This window comes from Macaca mulatta, chromosome 15, assembly GCF_049350105.2.
Source record: "Macaca mulatta isolate MMU2019108-1 chromosome 15, T2T-MMU8v2.0, whole genome shotgun sequence".
NCBI classification, from domain to species: Eukaryota; Metazoa; Chordata; class Mammalia; order Primates; family Cercopithecidae; genus Macaca; species Macaca mulatta.
Genome location: NC_133420.1, coordinates 46,637,504 through 46,652,648, shown reverse-complemented (window position 1 = coordinate 46,652,648; position 15,145 = coordinate 46,637,504). Strand labels below are relative to the sequence as shown.

The 15,145-nt window shown below is 44.7% G+C and overlaps 1 protein-coding gene across 9 annotated transcripts; it reads left to right on the top strand.

The window, feature by feature from the left end:
- The first annotated feature begins 149 nt into the window (after positions 1-149).
- GNG10 (G protein subunit gamma 10) lies at positions 150-9,853 on the top strand. 9 transcript variants are annotated; one of them, XM_077965236.1, is made up of 5 exons: positions 924-1,064; positions 2,610-2,631; positions 3,396-3,574; positions 6,498-6,629; positions 8,926-9,833. In XM_077965236.1, the coding sequence occupies exons 1-4, from the start codon at positions 984-986 to the stop codon at positions 6,621-6,623; spliced, it is 408 nt and encodes a 135-aa protein (XP_077821362.1). In that variant the 5' UTR covers positions 924-983; the 3' UTR covers positions 6,624-6,629; positions 8,926-9,833.
- The last annotated feature ends 5,292 nt before the right edge of the window (positions 9,854-15,145 follow it).

Genomic DNA, 15,145 nt, shown 5'->3' with positions numbered 1-15,145 from the left:
CTGTGATCACACCACTGTGCTCCACCCTGGATGACAGAGCAAGACCCTGTCTCCAAAAAAAAAAAAAAACAGGGGGCAGCAGAGTAGAAACAATGATGACAGTTAAATGGTGAGATGAGAGTGAGAGACGCTGAATTTAATTTTATTCTGTATGTTTCACGAAGATGTCAGGGTCTGGGATTTTATCTAATTTACCATACTCACTCCACCAAATCAGGTTTCTAAATGAGCCTGTTACTGTTTCATGGAGATCCGGTAGATCACTCTAGATCTGCCGGATCACCACTAGAGAAGTCAATCTACCACCAAGGAAAATGAGGCTAATCTCAGAAAAAGCGGAGTCAAAACATGGAGGATGAGAGCCCCAAAATTATTATCTGGGTAATTGAATTCACTAGTTTAAAGTCCCTGGACTTTTCAGTTACACAAGCCAATATATTACCTTTTGCATTGTTCAGTTTAAGTGAGTTCACTCTACCGGATCTCCACGAAACAGTAACAGGCTCATTTAGAAACCTGTTGCAGCCTCATGAAAATCCTATGAACTATCCTTGGTTCCCTCGGGGATACTGTCTGGCAAGGCCCCTTATCTCCCCAACTCATGTCACACCTTGACTCCAGTTCTCATTTCTCAGGGGTGCGTGTTGCTGCCGCCCACTCCATCCTCGCGTCCCACGCCCTCGCGAGTCCTGCACATCCTAGGGGCGCCAGCTTTGCGGGAGCACGCCCCGCTCGGCGGGTCCCCGCCTCGGTTCCAGGCCCAGTTGCAGGTGCCACCCAGGTTTCCAGCGCTGAGGAGCGGAGAGCACTGCCAGCCCGCTGGGGTCCTCGCTGTCTCTGGCAAGCGGCTCGGCGCCGGGTGGGCTGGGGCGGCGGGGCGGGCGCAGCTGCTTCCCCGCCCCGGGGCGGTGCCCGCGCTCGGGGCTGGCGGCTCCTCCCCGCCCGGCCGGGCCCAGCAGCCCTCGGATCCCAGCGCCGCCGCCATGTCCTCCGGGGCTAGCGCGAGCGCCCTGCAGCGCCTGGTGGAGCAGCTCAAGTTGGAGGCTGGCGTGGAGAGGATCAAGGTGCGGGCCCTGGGGACCCACGCTCCGGTCCTTCGCCCGCGGGGCGTGAGAAGAGGAGGCCGGCGGCCAGGGCCGGGCGCCAGCGGGGGAACGCGGGGGCGGCGGCGAGGCCTCGGCGGGGCGCGCGGGGGGCGGCGGGGTCCGCGGTAAGGGAGCGCGCGGGGCAGGTCGGGGGCCCGGGCCCGACAGGAGGAGGCCGCGCCTGGGGGGCCCCGCGGTCGTGGTCCGGACCGGGTCCCTGGGGGCGCGCCCACTCCAGAAGGTGGCCGTGGTCAGTTCCTCGGAGGGCTCCCGGGATGCCGGCGACGCGCGGGCCGGGAGGATTGGACCCAGGGCTGGGGAGGCCAGCGCAGGGCCGCGACTTGGTGATGGATTGGTAGGGTGAGAGCGAGAGGGAGGAGAGCCAGGATGCTCGGGTTTCTGTCGTCGTGACGGGGCGGACGGCGCTGCCACCCGCCGAGGTAGAGAGGAGCGGGAGCGGGTTTGGGGAAGTGATGAGTTCGGCTGCGGACCTGGGGACTCCGGGGAGTCATCCTGGAGGTGTTTGTCCTCATGGCCTGAAGCTCAGCGCCCAGGGCTGAAAGAGGTCATTCAAGCGCATGGGGGCGAAAAAGCCTCTTCTATGAAGAGCAGAGCTCAGAGCCTGGGACCCGGGGACCAGGCACACCGATGGCCGGTGGCCGAGAGAAGAGGAAGTGAGAGACAGCAGGGTTTCCCAGCAAGGAAGGAGGGATTTCCAAGAACCGGGGGCTCAGTCATGTCCAGCGTTTAGTCAGTTGCCTAAAAGGCGTCTGCTGTAGAGCTGTGTTTAGCAACGAGTGCAGCATTATTTGCAGAAGGTCTGTAGGAAGGAACACACCCGCGATAGTCCCTGTGCCTCAGTGGCGCCTTTGCTGTGTGCCTGGCGCTGCTACAGGGAATAGGGTGGTTCTGGAGGGGAAGGTAAACAGCAACTTAACGGATACATAGCATCGCTTCACATGCTAAGTGGAGTGAAGATTATAAACAGGGTAAAGGGAGAGAGGCTGTGGAATGCAGAGGTCTTGGTGGTCTATGTGTTAGTAAGAGCAGAATCTGGGCTGTCTTAAGGTAGGCAGACTTTTTTCTTTTTGAAGAAATCTAGTTTTAAAGAGGAAATAACGTGTTTTTTAAACTTAGGAAATGCAAAGCCATGTTTTAGGGTTGAGAAGAAGGAACAAATTATATTTTTAGGTTCCAGGGAAGAAACAAATGGAAGCCAATGGCTGGTAGAGGAGACAAGGCTACTTTGGGGGCGGGGGCCAGGGGATTGGTGGCACAGCTTCTGAGACAGGAAGAAAGAAGGTAAGGATGTGTGTAAAGATAAGTTTCTAGATGTGGGCTAAACTTATATGGTGACACTTTGTGAAATGGGAGGCCACGTTTTCTTCTAAGACAGAGGAAAGGGTAGTAAGGGAGTGGCCCCTGAGCAGGCACGTAAGTGCGCTGTGACTCTGAAGGCCCAGCTGCTGTGAGAAGGGAGACTGCTGGTCATATTTGTGATTTTTTTTTTTTTTTTTCCTGCAGCAATCTTTGACCGTCCTGGAATGTGAGTGCTGAAGGTGAACGGTAGTTGAAAGAGGAGTGAGTTAGCAGGGGAGATATGCCGGAAAGGTGGAGGTGGGGCCAGAGGGCAAGGGGTGTGAAGGTCTGGCCAGAAAGAGGCTGAGCCTAGATGGATAGAGAAGGAATGGAGCCAGCCTGCTGGTGATAGGTGAGACAGAAGGGGAGGAAGTGATGCCTGGTGATCTCGGTGAGGTCAGAGCAGAATAAAGGAAGAATAAAGGAGGCAGCACCCTGGATGGGAAGGAGAGATTGTGATCAGAGAGTAGGATACTGGAGTGTAAAATTTCAGAAGTGGAGCAGTTACAGGTGTTGTAACTGGATCTGTTAGCACTGAGGAGAAGGCTGTTTGAGGGGAGGAAGTCAGGGAACTGAAACCAGGGTTGTTGGAAATTCACAAAGACAAGGTGGGGACCTGAGGTGGAAAGGAAAACTGTGAGCCAGTCAGGTGCCTGCCTACCCGCCAAGTGGCTAAGAAAGAGGAAATACATTCTTTTTTTCTTTTTTTTTTTTTTTTTGAGATGGAGTTTCGCTCTTGTTGCCCAGGTTGGAGTGCAATGGCATGGTCTCAGCTCACTGCAACCTCTGCCTCCCAGGTTCAAGCGATTCTCCTGCCTCAGCCTCCCAAGTAGCTGGAATTACAGGCAGCTGCCACCACGTCTGCTAATTGGCTAATTTATGTGTGTGTGTGTGTGTGTGTGTGTGTGTGTGTGTGTATATATATATATATATTTATATATATATTTTTAGTACAGACGGAGTTTCACCATGTTGGCCAGGCTGGTCTCGATCTCCTGACCTCAGGTGATCCTCCCTCCTCAAGCTCCCAAAGTGCTGGGATTACAGGCGTGAGCCGTGGCGCCTGGCGGGAAAGATATTCTTACCTACATTTTAAAAATGATGATGAAACCAAGAGCCATATAACTCAGGTGAGTTGCCCAAGCTCACAGTAAACTTATTTACTAATAGGATAATAAACCTATTTAAGAGGTGCGCTCATGAAAGTATGATCTGCAGTACCTGGCTGCGCTTCTCTCAGACAGTACCTTAGAGAGTCACAACATTCTAGGGTCTGGTCTACCTCATTTCAGGACTCAGTGTTGGATGTGCTTAGCATAGCCAGAGGTGTGCTTTGACAGACTTGCTATCTGGAAAATAAACCAGGACCGATTTTCTAGCTTAGAACAGAGGACATCCCCTCCTGGCTATAGGAATGTTTGGTATCCTTCCAAGAACTCCTCCTTTAGAAGAGCCACTCAGAAGTTGCTGGGTAAACACGGGCTCAAACCAAGGAAAGTCAGGTAACCTGCGTAGAGGTTATCCCACCTCCAGTGGCAGGGGACAGCTTGCAAGTATTTGGGCTTATAGTCTCCCAGCCCAGAGCCTCTCTCCCTTCCTAGTGTTAGAGAGATGCTGACCACGTTTACTCTTCTCTTACTTTCTCTGCATATCCCCTTACCTGAACTTTTTGACCATGTTCTTGAGACTTGAGTTCAGTTAGTCTCATTTCTCCAGGGGTCCTGGAAGACAGTGTCCTTCCATCTACCATGTGTGGAGTTTACCTGTTACCCCAATGCAAAGATAGTAAGCCTGAGCGTAACTGATTCTCGATTTCTTTTGAATTAATAACTGGTATATATAACCATTAATTCCAATTATAATTAACATGAAAATGTCAGAGCTTCTATTGAGAGAAAAAGCAAACTTCAGCATTAGCCTGGTAATATTATATTATGGTTCTATATTTATATAATACGGAGTAAACTGTCATTACATTAATGCAACCAAAATTCCTAGAGCTGTCCAGAAACTTGGTAGCAATTGTAGCATAAACAGTTAATTTTCCAGTTATTTGGAGGCTTGGAAAATTAACACAAACGAGTAGTAATACCTGAACAGCAATCAGAACCATTTTTGTACAATATGGGTGAATTTTATTGAAAACACCATTTTTTTTTTTTTTTGAGATGGAGTCTTGCTCTGTCGCCCAGGCTGGAGTGCAGTGACCCGATCTTGGCTCACTGCAAGCTCCGCCTCTTGGGTTCACACCATTTTCCTGCCTCAGCCTCCCTAGTAGCTGGGACTACAGGTGCCCACCACCACGCCCAGCTAATTTTTTATATTTTTTTTAGTAGAGACGGGATTTCACCGTGTTAGCCAGGATGGTATTGATCTCCTGACCTCATGATCTGCCCGCCTCAGCCTCCCAAAGTGCTGGGATTACAGGCGTGAGCCATGCACCCGGCCCAAAACACCTTTTAATGCAAAAAAAAAGTACAATGAGGAAAACCTCCAAGTAGAATTATGCGTCAAATGGAAGATAAGAAAAGGGCTAATGATACTGTATCAGTTTTTGCTGCCTGACAGACCACCCCAAAATTTAGTGACTTAAAACATTTATACTCACAGTTCTTAGATGGACAATTTGAGCTAGGTTCAGGTGTGCAGTTCTGCTGATCTTCTGGGCTCTCCCATGCATCTGCAATCAGATAGAGTGTTGGCTAGTGTTGGCTTGTGTCTGGGTGATTTAGAATGGCCTCACTCGCATGTGTGCAGGTTGATAGGTAGGTGCTGGTTCTAGCTTACCGGTTCTCCTCCACAAGATCTCCAGGAGGCTATCTTGGGCTTGTTCAGATAGTTGTCTTACCGTTCTACCTGCACCAAGAGAGGTAGGTGCAGAGACTCTTGAGGACTACCCTGGAACTTGCCCTTTATTTCTGCCACATTCTACTGGTCAAAGTCAGCCCAGATTCTTTTGTTTTTTTGTTTTTTTTTGAGACGGAGTTTTGCTCTTGTCACCCAGGCTGGAGTGCAAGGGCGCGATCTTGGCTCACTGAAACCTCCACCTCCTGGGTTCAAGCGATTCTCCTGCCTCAGCCTCCTAAGTAGCTGGGACTACAGGTGCGCGCCACCACACCTGGCTAATTTTTGTATTTTTTTTTTTTTTAGTGGAGACAGAGTTTCACCATGTTGGTCAGGCTGGTCTTGAACTCCTGACCTCGTGATCCACCACCACTCGGCCTCCTAAAGTGCTGGGATTACAGGTGTGAGCCACTGCGCCTGGCCGCAGTCAGCCCAGATTCAAGGGGTGGGTCAATAGACTCTACCTCTTGGTGGAAGGAGCTGCAAACTATTGTGATCACGTTTGCAGTCTACCACAAATGTATTGCTATATGTTAGCGCTATTCTGATGGCTTTACATGTGTGAACTCACTTAATTGTTACAGCAACCCAGAGAGGTGGGAGGTGGGTTACTATTTCTAATTATTTCACAGATGAGAAATCAGCTACTGAGATGTTGAGTAACTTGCCCAAGGTTATCTAGGTAGTGACAGAGCTGAATTTGAGTCCACGCAGTCTGGTTCCAGAGGCTGTACTCCTAAACAGTAAGCTATAATGCCTCAAAAGCAAGGCGGAAGAACTTTATCACTTGTTTGGAGCAGACTGAATAAGCCTTCAGACTTGTAAACATTAAGACAATTTGCTCATTTGGCAAACTTGGATATATCAGTGCATGTTTTATATAAGTGAAAATTTGTAAAGGGAATGCTGGAATGAGCTATTTCTTTATCCATTCAGTCTCAAAACTAGATTTCTAAATGGATCAAAGATACAGCTTTTTCTTGCTTTGTTGAATAAGCAGCTAAACCAAAAACTATCTAAATTGAAGTTTATGGAAATTGTATCCTTTCCTCTTTGTAGCTCAAGTATTAGAACGTTCAGCAGAAAGAGACTTTCGGAGGTCACAAAAAGTTGATATTTACCAAGTTGGACGATCATTTGCAGAATATCCTTGACTGCCGGACGGCTTGGCCGTGAGCAGTGTGCCATGTTGCTGTCCCTTTGTTTCAGGTCTCTCAGGCAGCTGCAGAGCTTCAACAGTACTGTATGCAGAATGCCTGCAAGGATGCCCTGCTGGTGGGTGTTCCAGCTGGAAGTAACCCCTTCCGGGAGCCCAGATCCTGTGCTTTACTCTGAAGACTCGTGAGTAATGATACACCATTATGTCTTGGGCCCCTAGCATTATCACAGGGCTTCCCAAAGGACTTGAGCAACTGAGTTTTGAATGTCTACAGTTCTTGGGGGAATTAAAATAACAGCCAGCAAAATGCACAACTTTCCCTGAAGGGTGATTCTAGTGTATAGTTACTTTGCCGGTAGAATACATCTAATTAGGACAGTCTGAAGTCTCTTTGGCACTAAGTCATGAGATGCCAATATCCGTCTGTACTTGAGCTCTTTAATTGAGTTGGCTGGTAGTAATTTCTTTTCTTTTCTTTCTTTTTCTTTTTCTTTTCTTTTTTTTTTTTTTTTTTTTTTTTGAGACAGTCTCACTCAGTCGCCCAGGCTGGATCTTGGCTCACTGGCATGATCTTGGCTCACTGCAACCTCCACCTCCCAGGTTCAAGCAATTCTCTTGTCTCAGCCTCCTGAGTAGCTGGGACTACAGGTGCATGCCACCGCGTCCGGCTAATGTTTGTATTTTTAGTAGAGATGGGATTTCACCATATTGGTCAGGCTGGTCTCGAACTCCTGACCTGAGATGGTCCACCCGAAGTACTGGGATTACAGGCGTGAGCCACCCCTCCCGGCCAGTAATTTCTTGACCTTAAGCCCACCCTCTCTGTCCTTATAGTATCCCAGGGTTGGGATTTGGTACTCTTGGGACTGAGGACTCCCCAGAGTGGGAGATGTGGGCCTACCACCCGCTGTGATTTCTGTCCTAATGGTTTTCAGAATATATCTCTATGTTTTAATGGAGGAACAAATGTAGCTACTGGGAAAAAGTGTGAGTGGGGTTAAAAGAGCTTTAAAAATTGATAAATGAAAACACCTCTCAGGTAGCATATTAGAAATTTCATGGGTTTGAATACTTTGTATTGGGGTCATTTTCACAATGTGTTTCCCCTGTCACCACTGAGCTCTGTCGCCCAGGCTGGAGTGCAGTGGCACAATCTTAGCTCACTGCATCCTCCGTCTCCCAGGTTGAAGCAATTCTCCTGCCTCAGCCACCCTAGTAGCTGGGATTACAGGCGCATGCCACAATGCCTGTCAAATTTTTTTTGTATTTTTAGTAGAAACGGGGTTTCACCAAGTTGGCTGGGCTGGTCTCGAACTGGCTGGTCTCAAACTCCTGACCTCATGATCTGCCCGCCTTGGCCTCGCAAAGTGCCGGGATTACAGGCGTGACACAATGTTTTTTTAAGATGACAAGGGCATGAATTATTAGAGTCTTTTGGGACCAACATATTTCAAATGATGTATTCTAAGGGCTGTTTATACAGTAAGTAATTATCTTAGCTCCTTCTTCACAAGTAGCAAAAGGAAATTGTTCACATTTAAAAGAAGGAAGCAATCTATCAAATCCTATTGTACTTTTTAATGGAAAAAGTTCATATTTATGGTGTTAAGATAATAGTCTTATGTTGGCATAGCATTTTTCTTTTTACAAAGCTCTTTCCTTCCTTTCCTTCCTTTCCTTCCTTCCTTCCTTCCCTTTTAAAAATTGAGATGGAGTCTCTCGACTGCACTGCTGGAGTGCAGTCGCATGATCCTGGCTCACTGCAACCTCCGCCTCCCAGGTTCAAACAGATCTCCTGCCTCAGCCTCCTGAGTAGCTGGGACTGCAGGTGCGCAGCACCATGCCTGGCTAAGTTTTGTATTTTTAGCAGAGATGAGATTTCACCGTATTGCTCAGGCTGTTCTCAAACTCCTGACCTCAAGTGAAGTGACTTGCCCGTCTCAGCCTCCCAAAGTGCTGGGACTGCAGTTGTGAGCCACTGCACCCAGCTTTGCAAAGCACTTTCATGGGTGCTGCTCATTCAGTGGTGTGGTTTAGATGTCTTTCGTATTCACCTGTTACTGTCTTTTTTTGTTTGTTTGAGACGGAGTTTTGCTCTCGTTGGCCAGGCTGCAGTACAATGGTGCAATCTCAGCTAACCACAACCTCTGCCTCCTGGGTTCCAGCGATTCCCCTGCCTCAGTCTGCCTAGTAGCTGGGATTACAGGTGCCCGCCACCATGCCTGGCTAATTTTTTTGTATTTTTAGTAGAGACGGGATTTCTCCATGTTGGTCAGGCTGGTCTTGAACTCCCGACATCAGGTAATCCGCCCTTCTTGGCCTCCCAAAGTGTTGGGGTTACAGGCGTGAGCCACCATGCTTTGCTCACCTGTTGCTTTCTATTTCGTGAATACTAAAGTACCCTATGAAATGATGACTAGGTAATTTTATAAATAAATCTTCCTAAAGTGAAAACCAAACCAACTCTTTTTCCAGTAGGAGAGAAGTTCGCTGAGGAATGCCTTCAAGCGCAAAGGGACGAATGACTGCCTTCAAGTCTCAAGAAAACGCTTTTCCCTAACTCTAATTAGAGATGTTTTAGCTCTTTCCTGTGGCCTGGTCCTCTAGCGAAAATCACAGAAATTCATGAGTTTCTACTTGAGTGAGGAAACTGGGTGAAGGAATAGAGTTTTAAATAGTAATAGCCTGTTTTTTTTGTGCAAGTACTTTTATACATAAGACAAACAAAAACCTTACCACCAAATATACCAAAATGCACCTGTTTCATAAGTGAGTTACTAATATTTCTATACCTGGAACATCATGTATGTTTTATTTACTGGATGTTTACATTTTAAGAAGGAAAATAGTTGTGTTTATTTAAACTTGTAAACTGTTGTTCCTGGAAGATATTTATACCGTAAAAAATGTGTTCTTTTCTCATGAATTCACAACTCCTAAATGAATACAAGAAAGTACAAATTGCTGGGAGGAAGAATAGGCTTTACTAATTGACTGATGTCTTGATTTTTCTAAATGGGAAGATTGTTTTATTTTTAACACTAAATATAGGAGCAGTTTCTAGCAAACTTTTTTTGAAAAGTTAATGTTGTGATGTGCATTAGGCTGCCCCATCGTGTATCTAAATGAAGCAGATTCGATCTTTGTATTCTTAAGTTCCTCTACTTTGTAGTTTTAAAAACGTTTAAAATGTGACCCACAGAACATTGTAAATGGTTAAAAACTAACATGAACATATTACAACCTAAAATAATTCTTAACGTCACAAGTGTTTTACTTTGATGATGTGCCTTTGATTTAATTTGGGACACTTTTTTAGAAGGATACATTATTCATGTCTGTAACAGTCTTTGAAGAGCTTGGAAATAAAATTTCTGCTTAATTAATCATTTTTCTATGACAGCAATATTTTGTGTCTGATTTTGTATTAAGGACTCTTGGATTTCTGTTTGCCTGTGAGATTGAGTGCTGGAAATGAGAGAGTGAAATTCTTGTTTTTAAGTCTGTAGAATTTTGCAAATGTCCTAAAAAAATAGATAACTGTATAACATGAAGAAAATGTCTCTATTAATGGCAACATTTGTTCTCTGAAATAGCTATGTATAAACTCATAAATAAACAGAAATATCTGTGAGTGTAAGTAGTGTTACAATAGAGAAAATAGAAGTCATTAGATGGTAACTCCCTTAACTTTTAGCCACTAAACTCCTAGATCTAGTGATTGGAATCCCTTCCATTCAGTCATAATTCAGGTATCTCTTTTATAACCTATGTGTTCTCTGCATCTGTTTCACCTTCTCTGAAATTTCCCACTACCAGTGATCCTTTCTCCTTCATCTTCAAGTTCTCTGCTGGACGCTTTCTTTCTTTCTTTTTTTTTTTTTTTTTTGAGACAGGGTCTCACTTTGTCACCCAGGCTGGAGTGCAGTGGCGCTATCTCAGCTCAATGCAGCCTCAATCTCCTAGGTTCAAGTGTTCTTCCCATGTCTGCCCCCCCAGTAGCTGAGACTACAGGCGTGAACCATCACACCTGACTGATTTTTGTATTTTTTGTAGAGATGGGATTTCGCCATTTTCCCAAGCTGGTCTTGAACTCCTGAGCTTAAGCAATCCACCCACCTCAGCCTCCCAAAGTTCTGGGATTATAGGCGTGAACCACTGCACCTGGCCTCCAGTGGACCTTTTCTATCACCATTTAGCATGTTCCATTCTGTCTTAACAACAATAGCATTTTTTAAAATCCCCATTGAAAAATAAAATTCTCTTTTGATTCCACTTCCCCTTTCAGCAAACATTTGATAAGATAGCACAATAAAACTATAAGCATCTCACTTATAGATGAATATAGATGCAAATATCCTAGATATAAACAGACAAAATTCAGTAGTTATAGTAAGAGAAAATACAGTTAGATAAAACTGCTTTAACATAAGGAAATCCATCAATGTAATTCACTACTTGAATCACTTAAAGAAGGGAACCTATGCCAAAAAGTCATTTGATAAAATTCAATTGTTGTTCTGGGCCGGGCGCGGTGGCTCATGCCTATAATCCCAGCACTTTGGGAGGCCGAGGTAGGCAGATCACGAGGTCAAGAGATTGAGACCATCCTGGCCAACATGGTGAAACCCCATTGCTATTGAAATTCAAAAATCAGCTGGGCATGGTGGCGCGCCCCTGGAGTCCCAGGTACTCGGGAGTCTGGGGCAGGAGAATCACTTGAACCCAGGAGGCAGAGGTTGCGGTGAGCCAAGATCACGCCACTGCACTCCAGCCTGGCAACAGAGCGAGAGACCTCGTATCAATAAATAAATAAATAAATAAATAAATAAATAAATAAATAGCAAGCTGTTCTGAATAAAAACTAAGCAGATTAGTGAAATGAGAGTAGAAAGAAATTACTAAGATGATAAAGACAATTTTTTAAAACCAACAGCCAATATGGTGAAAGACTGACACATTCAGGATATCAGGAACAACATAAGAATACCTTTTATCACCACTATTATTCAGCATTGCTTTGGAAGTCTTAGCTAATGCAGTAAGCTGAAAAAATGAAATGATGTAAACATTTTAGAAGAATTATCTGTATTTATGGGTTATATAATTGTACACCTTGAAAACTCATGAGATTCTCATATAAGAAATACTTGAATTTATAATAGAATTTGGGAGGCTAGCTGGATAAAAAAGACATAGGAAAATAACATTTTCCATACTGACAATAGCTGGTTTAAAATGGAAATGGAAAGTATATCCCCTTTCTACTTTAATGATACAACTATAAAAATACTTGGGAATAAACAAAAGTGCAAGGGCCATAAGAAAGATTTTATTGATGTTATAAAACAGTGTAAATAAATGGAGGGACATGGCAATTCTAGGATATGAAAACAATTTTGGCCAGGTGCTGTGGCTCACACCTGTGATCCTAGCTCTTTGTGGGGCCGAGGTGGGTGAATTGCTTGAGATCAGGAGTTTGAGACCAGCCTGGGCAAGATGGTGAAACCCCATCTCAACAAAAGATGCAAAAATTAGCTGGCTATGGTGGCGAGCACCTGTAGTCCCAGCTACTTGGGGGGCTGAGACAGGAAAATCGCATGAGCCCAGAAGGTTGAGGCTGCAGTGAGCTGTATTCATGCAACTTGACTCCAGCCTGGGCAACAAAGTGAGACTCTGTCTCAAAAATATCAAACCAAAAAAAACAAAAAAACAAAAAACCCAACATAAAAATACAATTTCATTAAAATGTCAATCTTACTAAATAAAATTTCTGCTTAATCGTTAATCGTTGTGTGTGTGTGTGTGTGTGTGTGTGTGTATAAAACATGAGGGGATGGGCATGGTGGCTCATGTCTATAATCCCAGCCTAGGCAAGATAGTGAGACCTTGTCTCTTAAGTTTTTTAAATTAAAAAAAAAAAAAAACCTCTTGTAAAAATCATTACAGACCAACCAACAAACAAACAAACAAAAGCAAAAACCTCTTGTAAAAATCATTACAGACAAAAAAAAAAAAAAAAAAAAGGAAAAGCAGAGCCAGGCATGGTGTGTATTTGTAATTCCAGCTACTCGGGAGGCTGAGGCAGGAGAATCATTTGAACCTGGGAGGCAGAGGTTGCAGTGAGCCAAGATCGCACAACTGCACTACAGGTATAGGAGAGATAATGGGCTAATATCCCTAATATACAGAATATTCTGATTGTATGTGATGAGAAAAAAATGAGTAAAGGGTATGAAAAAGCAATTCACAGAGGAGAGAATCCAAACGAAAGAGCACATAACTCCACTAGTAAGCAGGGGAAATGGAAAGACAGTGATAATGAGGTATCATTTTTCAATCCCTCAAATTAGAAAACGAAAAATAAAAAGGCATATCCATTAAGAACTTACATGCCATGTTCTAAGTATTATATGTATTAGGTTATTTACTCCTTATTGGTGTGACCTTGAACAATCAAATTCTCTGGGTCTCAGTTTCATCACCCATAATTATTTTTAAAATTTGGATGAGAATATCTTCTTTGTCTCCTTTGCAAAGATGTGGAAAGTGAGGCGCAGGTGAGTTGAACATCATCCATAATCCAACAGTTAATGGATGATAGAACTGCTATCCGATGTCGAGCAGTCCAGCTCTAGAGACCACACCCTAAACCACTGTGCTGTGTACCATTGCTGGTGAGGATGAAGGAGACTGGGCAGTTTTATACCTTATTAGGGTGTAATGTGCTATAACCCTTTGGGAGAGGAATTTGGCAAAATCTCTGTAAATCCCAAACAAGATTGAGGAGTCTGAGATCGGATTAACCCTCATGGCTTCAACTTAACTGTCATTCAGGTTTGGAGAGGCATGGTACAAGGAAGCAAAAATAAATAAATACAGAAATTAAGCATGAGGATTATGTCTATACGAGAACATTGGATGTAGTTACTGGTACATGGAACTAACTGGAAACAAATAGATCAGAACCCATCAAATTTTTTGGGGGATTTGAGAAAATGGTCCTAAAACTGTTGAAGTCAAATAAACTTAACTTGAGGCCCTTAAACTTACATTTCAGAAAGTAAGTGGAGAGAGCTTTGTAGTCCCTACGGAAGACACTCTCTGAAGGGGTCCAAGGAGAATAATGGATAAGGGAGGACTTCCAGAGGGAGGAGCTGAGGATGGGGTGAGGATGGAAAACCATGGATAAGGGTTTCTTCCAGAGGGTAAAATGACGACCTACCAGAGGAGGGCCTTCACATCTGCACGGCTGGATTTCAGAATGCTGACCACTGACTTCCGTGTGTCTCTCATTCTTTCCCCTTCTGCATGGGAAGTTCATTGAGTCTCCCGCTCTTGTGTTTTTAATACTGGTATGTGAGAGTGGGGGAAATGACAACAGATAACCAAAAAGTTTCTGGTCACTAGACTTTCAGGAGCCATATCTAGCCCTGATGGGGAAAAACGAGCATTACCTCATAATCCCGGCCTTTGAGCTGCCTGCAATGACTAGCTGAACTTTGGTTTTCCTCTCTTGAGGTGGGACTCATTGTATTCTGTGTGTGAGAGGATGAAAGAAATGGCTATTTGGGGACCAGAATGGTAGAGTGCAGTAGAGAAGAGACTTTCTAGCTCTTCACCAAATCCTATTTCTTTTTCTTTCTGGGCACCCTGCTAGAGAGATTACAATTTGCAGCCTCTTTTCTAGTTAGATGTGGCCATGTGCCTCTGGGCAGTGGAATGTTTTTGCTTTTCCCTTGTTTGCTGTCTGTTTGGAAGTAAATACCCTGGGTGGGCTGGCAACCATGTGTTGAAGATGACAGGCTCTCTCTGTGACTCTGTGGAGTGGAGTACTCTCTTTGCCCTAAGCAAGTGATCTCAAGTGGTCAAGAAATAAATTTCTCAATGTTAAGCCACTGAGGTTTCAGGGCTTTTCTGTTACAGCACCTAGTACTACTGTAACAAATACAACCTAGAAAGCTATCTATGATATAATAAGTACAGTCTTCCCTTAATATACGTGGGGGATTGGTTTTAGGATGCGCCCCTCCACCCCACTCCAGTTGACAAAAATCTACTCATACCAAGTCTGGCTGTTGGCCCTGCAGAACCTGTGTATATGAAAAGTTGGCCCTCCCTATAAGTAGGTTTTGCAACTGGCAAATACTGTATTTCCTTCCTTCCTTCCTCTCTCCCTCCCTCCCTCCCTCCCTCCTTCCTTCTCTTTTTTTTTTTTTTTTTTTTGATGGAGTTTTGCTCTTTGTTGCCCAGGATGGAGTGCAATGGCATAATCTTGGCTCACTGCAAGCTCCACCTCCTAGGTTCAAGCGATTCTCCTGCCGCAGCCTCCCGAGTAGCTGGGATTACAGGCGCACACCACGATGCCCTTCTAATTTTTGTACTTTTTAGTAGATACGGGGTTTCACAATGTTGGCCAGGCTGGTCTTGAACTCCTGACCTCAGGTGATCTGCCCACCTCAGCCTCCCAAAGTGCTGGGATTACAGGTGTGAGCCACCCCGCCTGGCCAAAATACTGTATTTTCTATTAACATGTTATTGAAATAAATCCACCTGTGAGTGGACCTGGTAATTCAAACCCTTTTTGTTCAAGGGTCAACCATGTAACATTAAAGAAGTGGTAGCTTCAGCTTAGCTAAGTTGAGTTGACATCATAGCCATATACCATGTCTTATATCCAAATATTCCCCATGTTCAA

Bases quoted from the DNA above. Each gene is read 5' to 3' on its own strand.
- GNG10 (XM_077965236.1), top strand. From the start codon at position 984: ATGTCCTCCGGGGCTAGCGCGAGCGCCCTGCAGCGCCTGGTGGAGCAG. The intron at 1,065-2,609 runs GTGCGGGCCCTG...TTTTTCCTGCAG, and splicing joins CTGGCGTGGAGAGGATCAAG to CAATCTTTGACCGTCCTGGA. The intron at 2,632-3,395 runs GTGAGTGCTGAA...ATATATTTTTAG, and splicing joins ATCTTTGACCGTCCTGGAAT to TACAGACGGAGTTTCACCAT.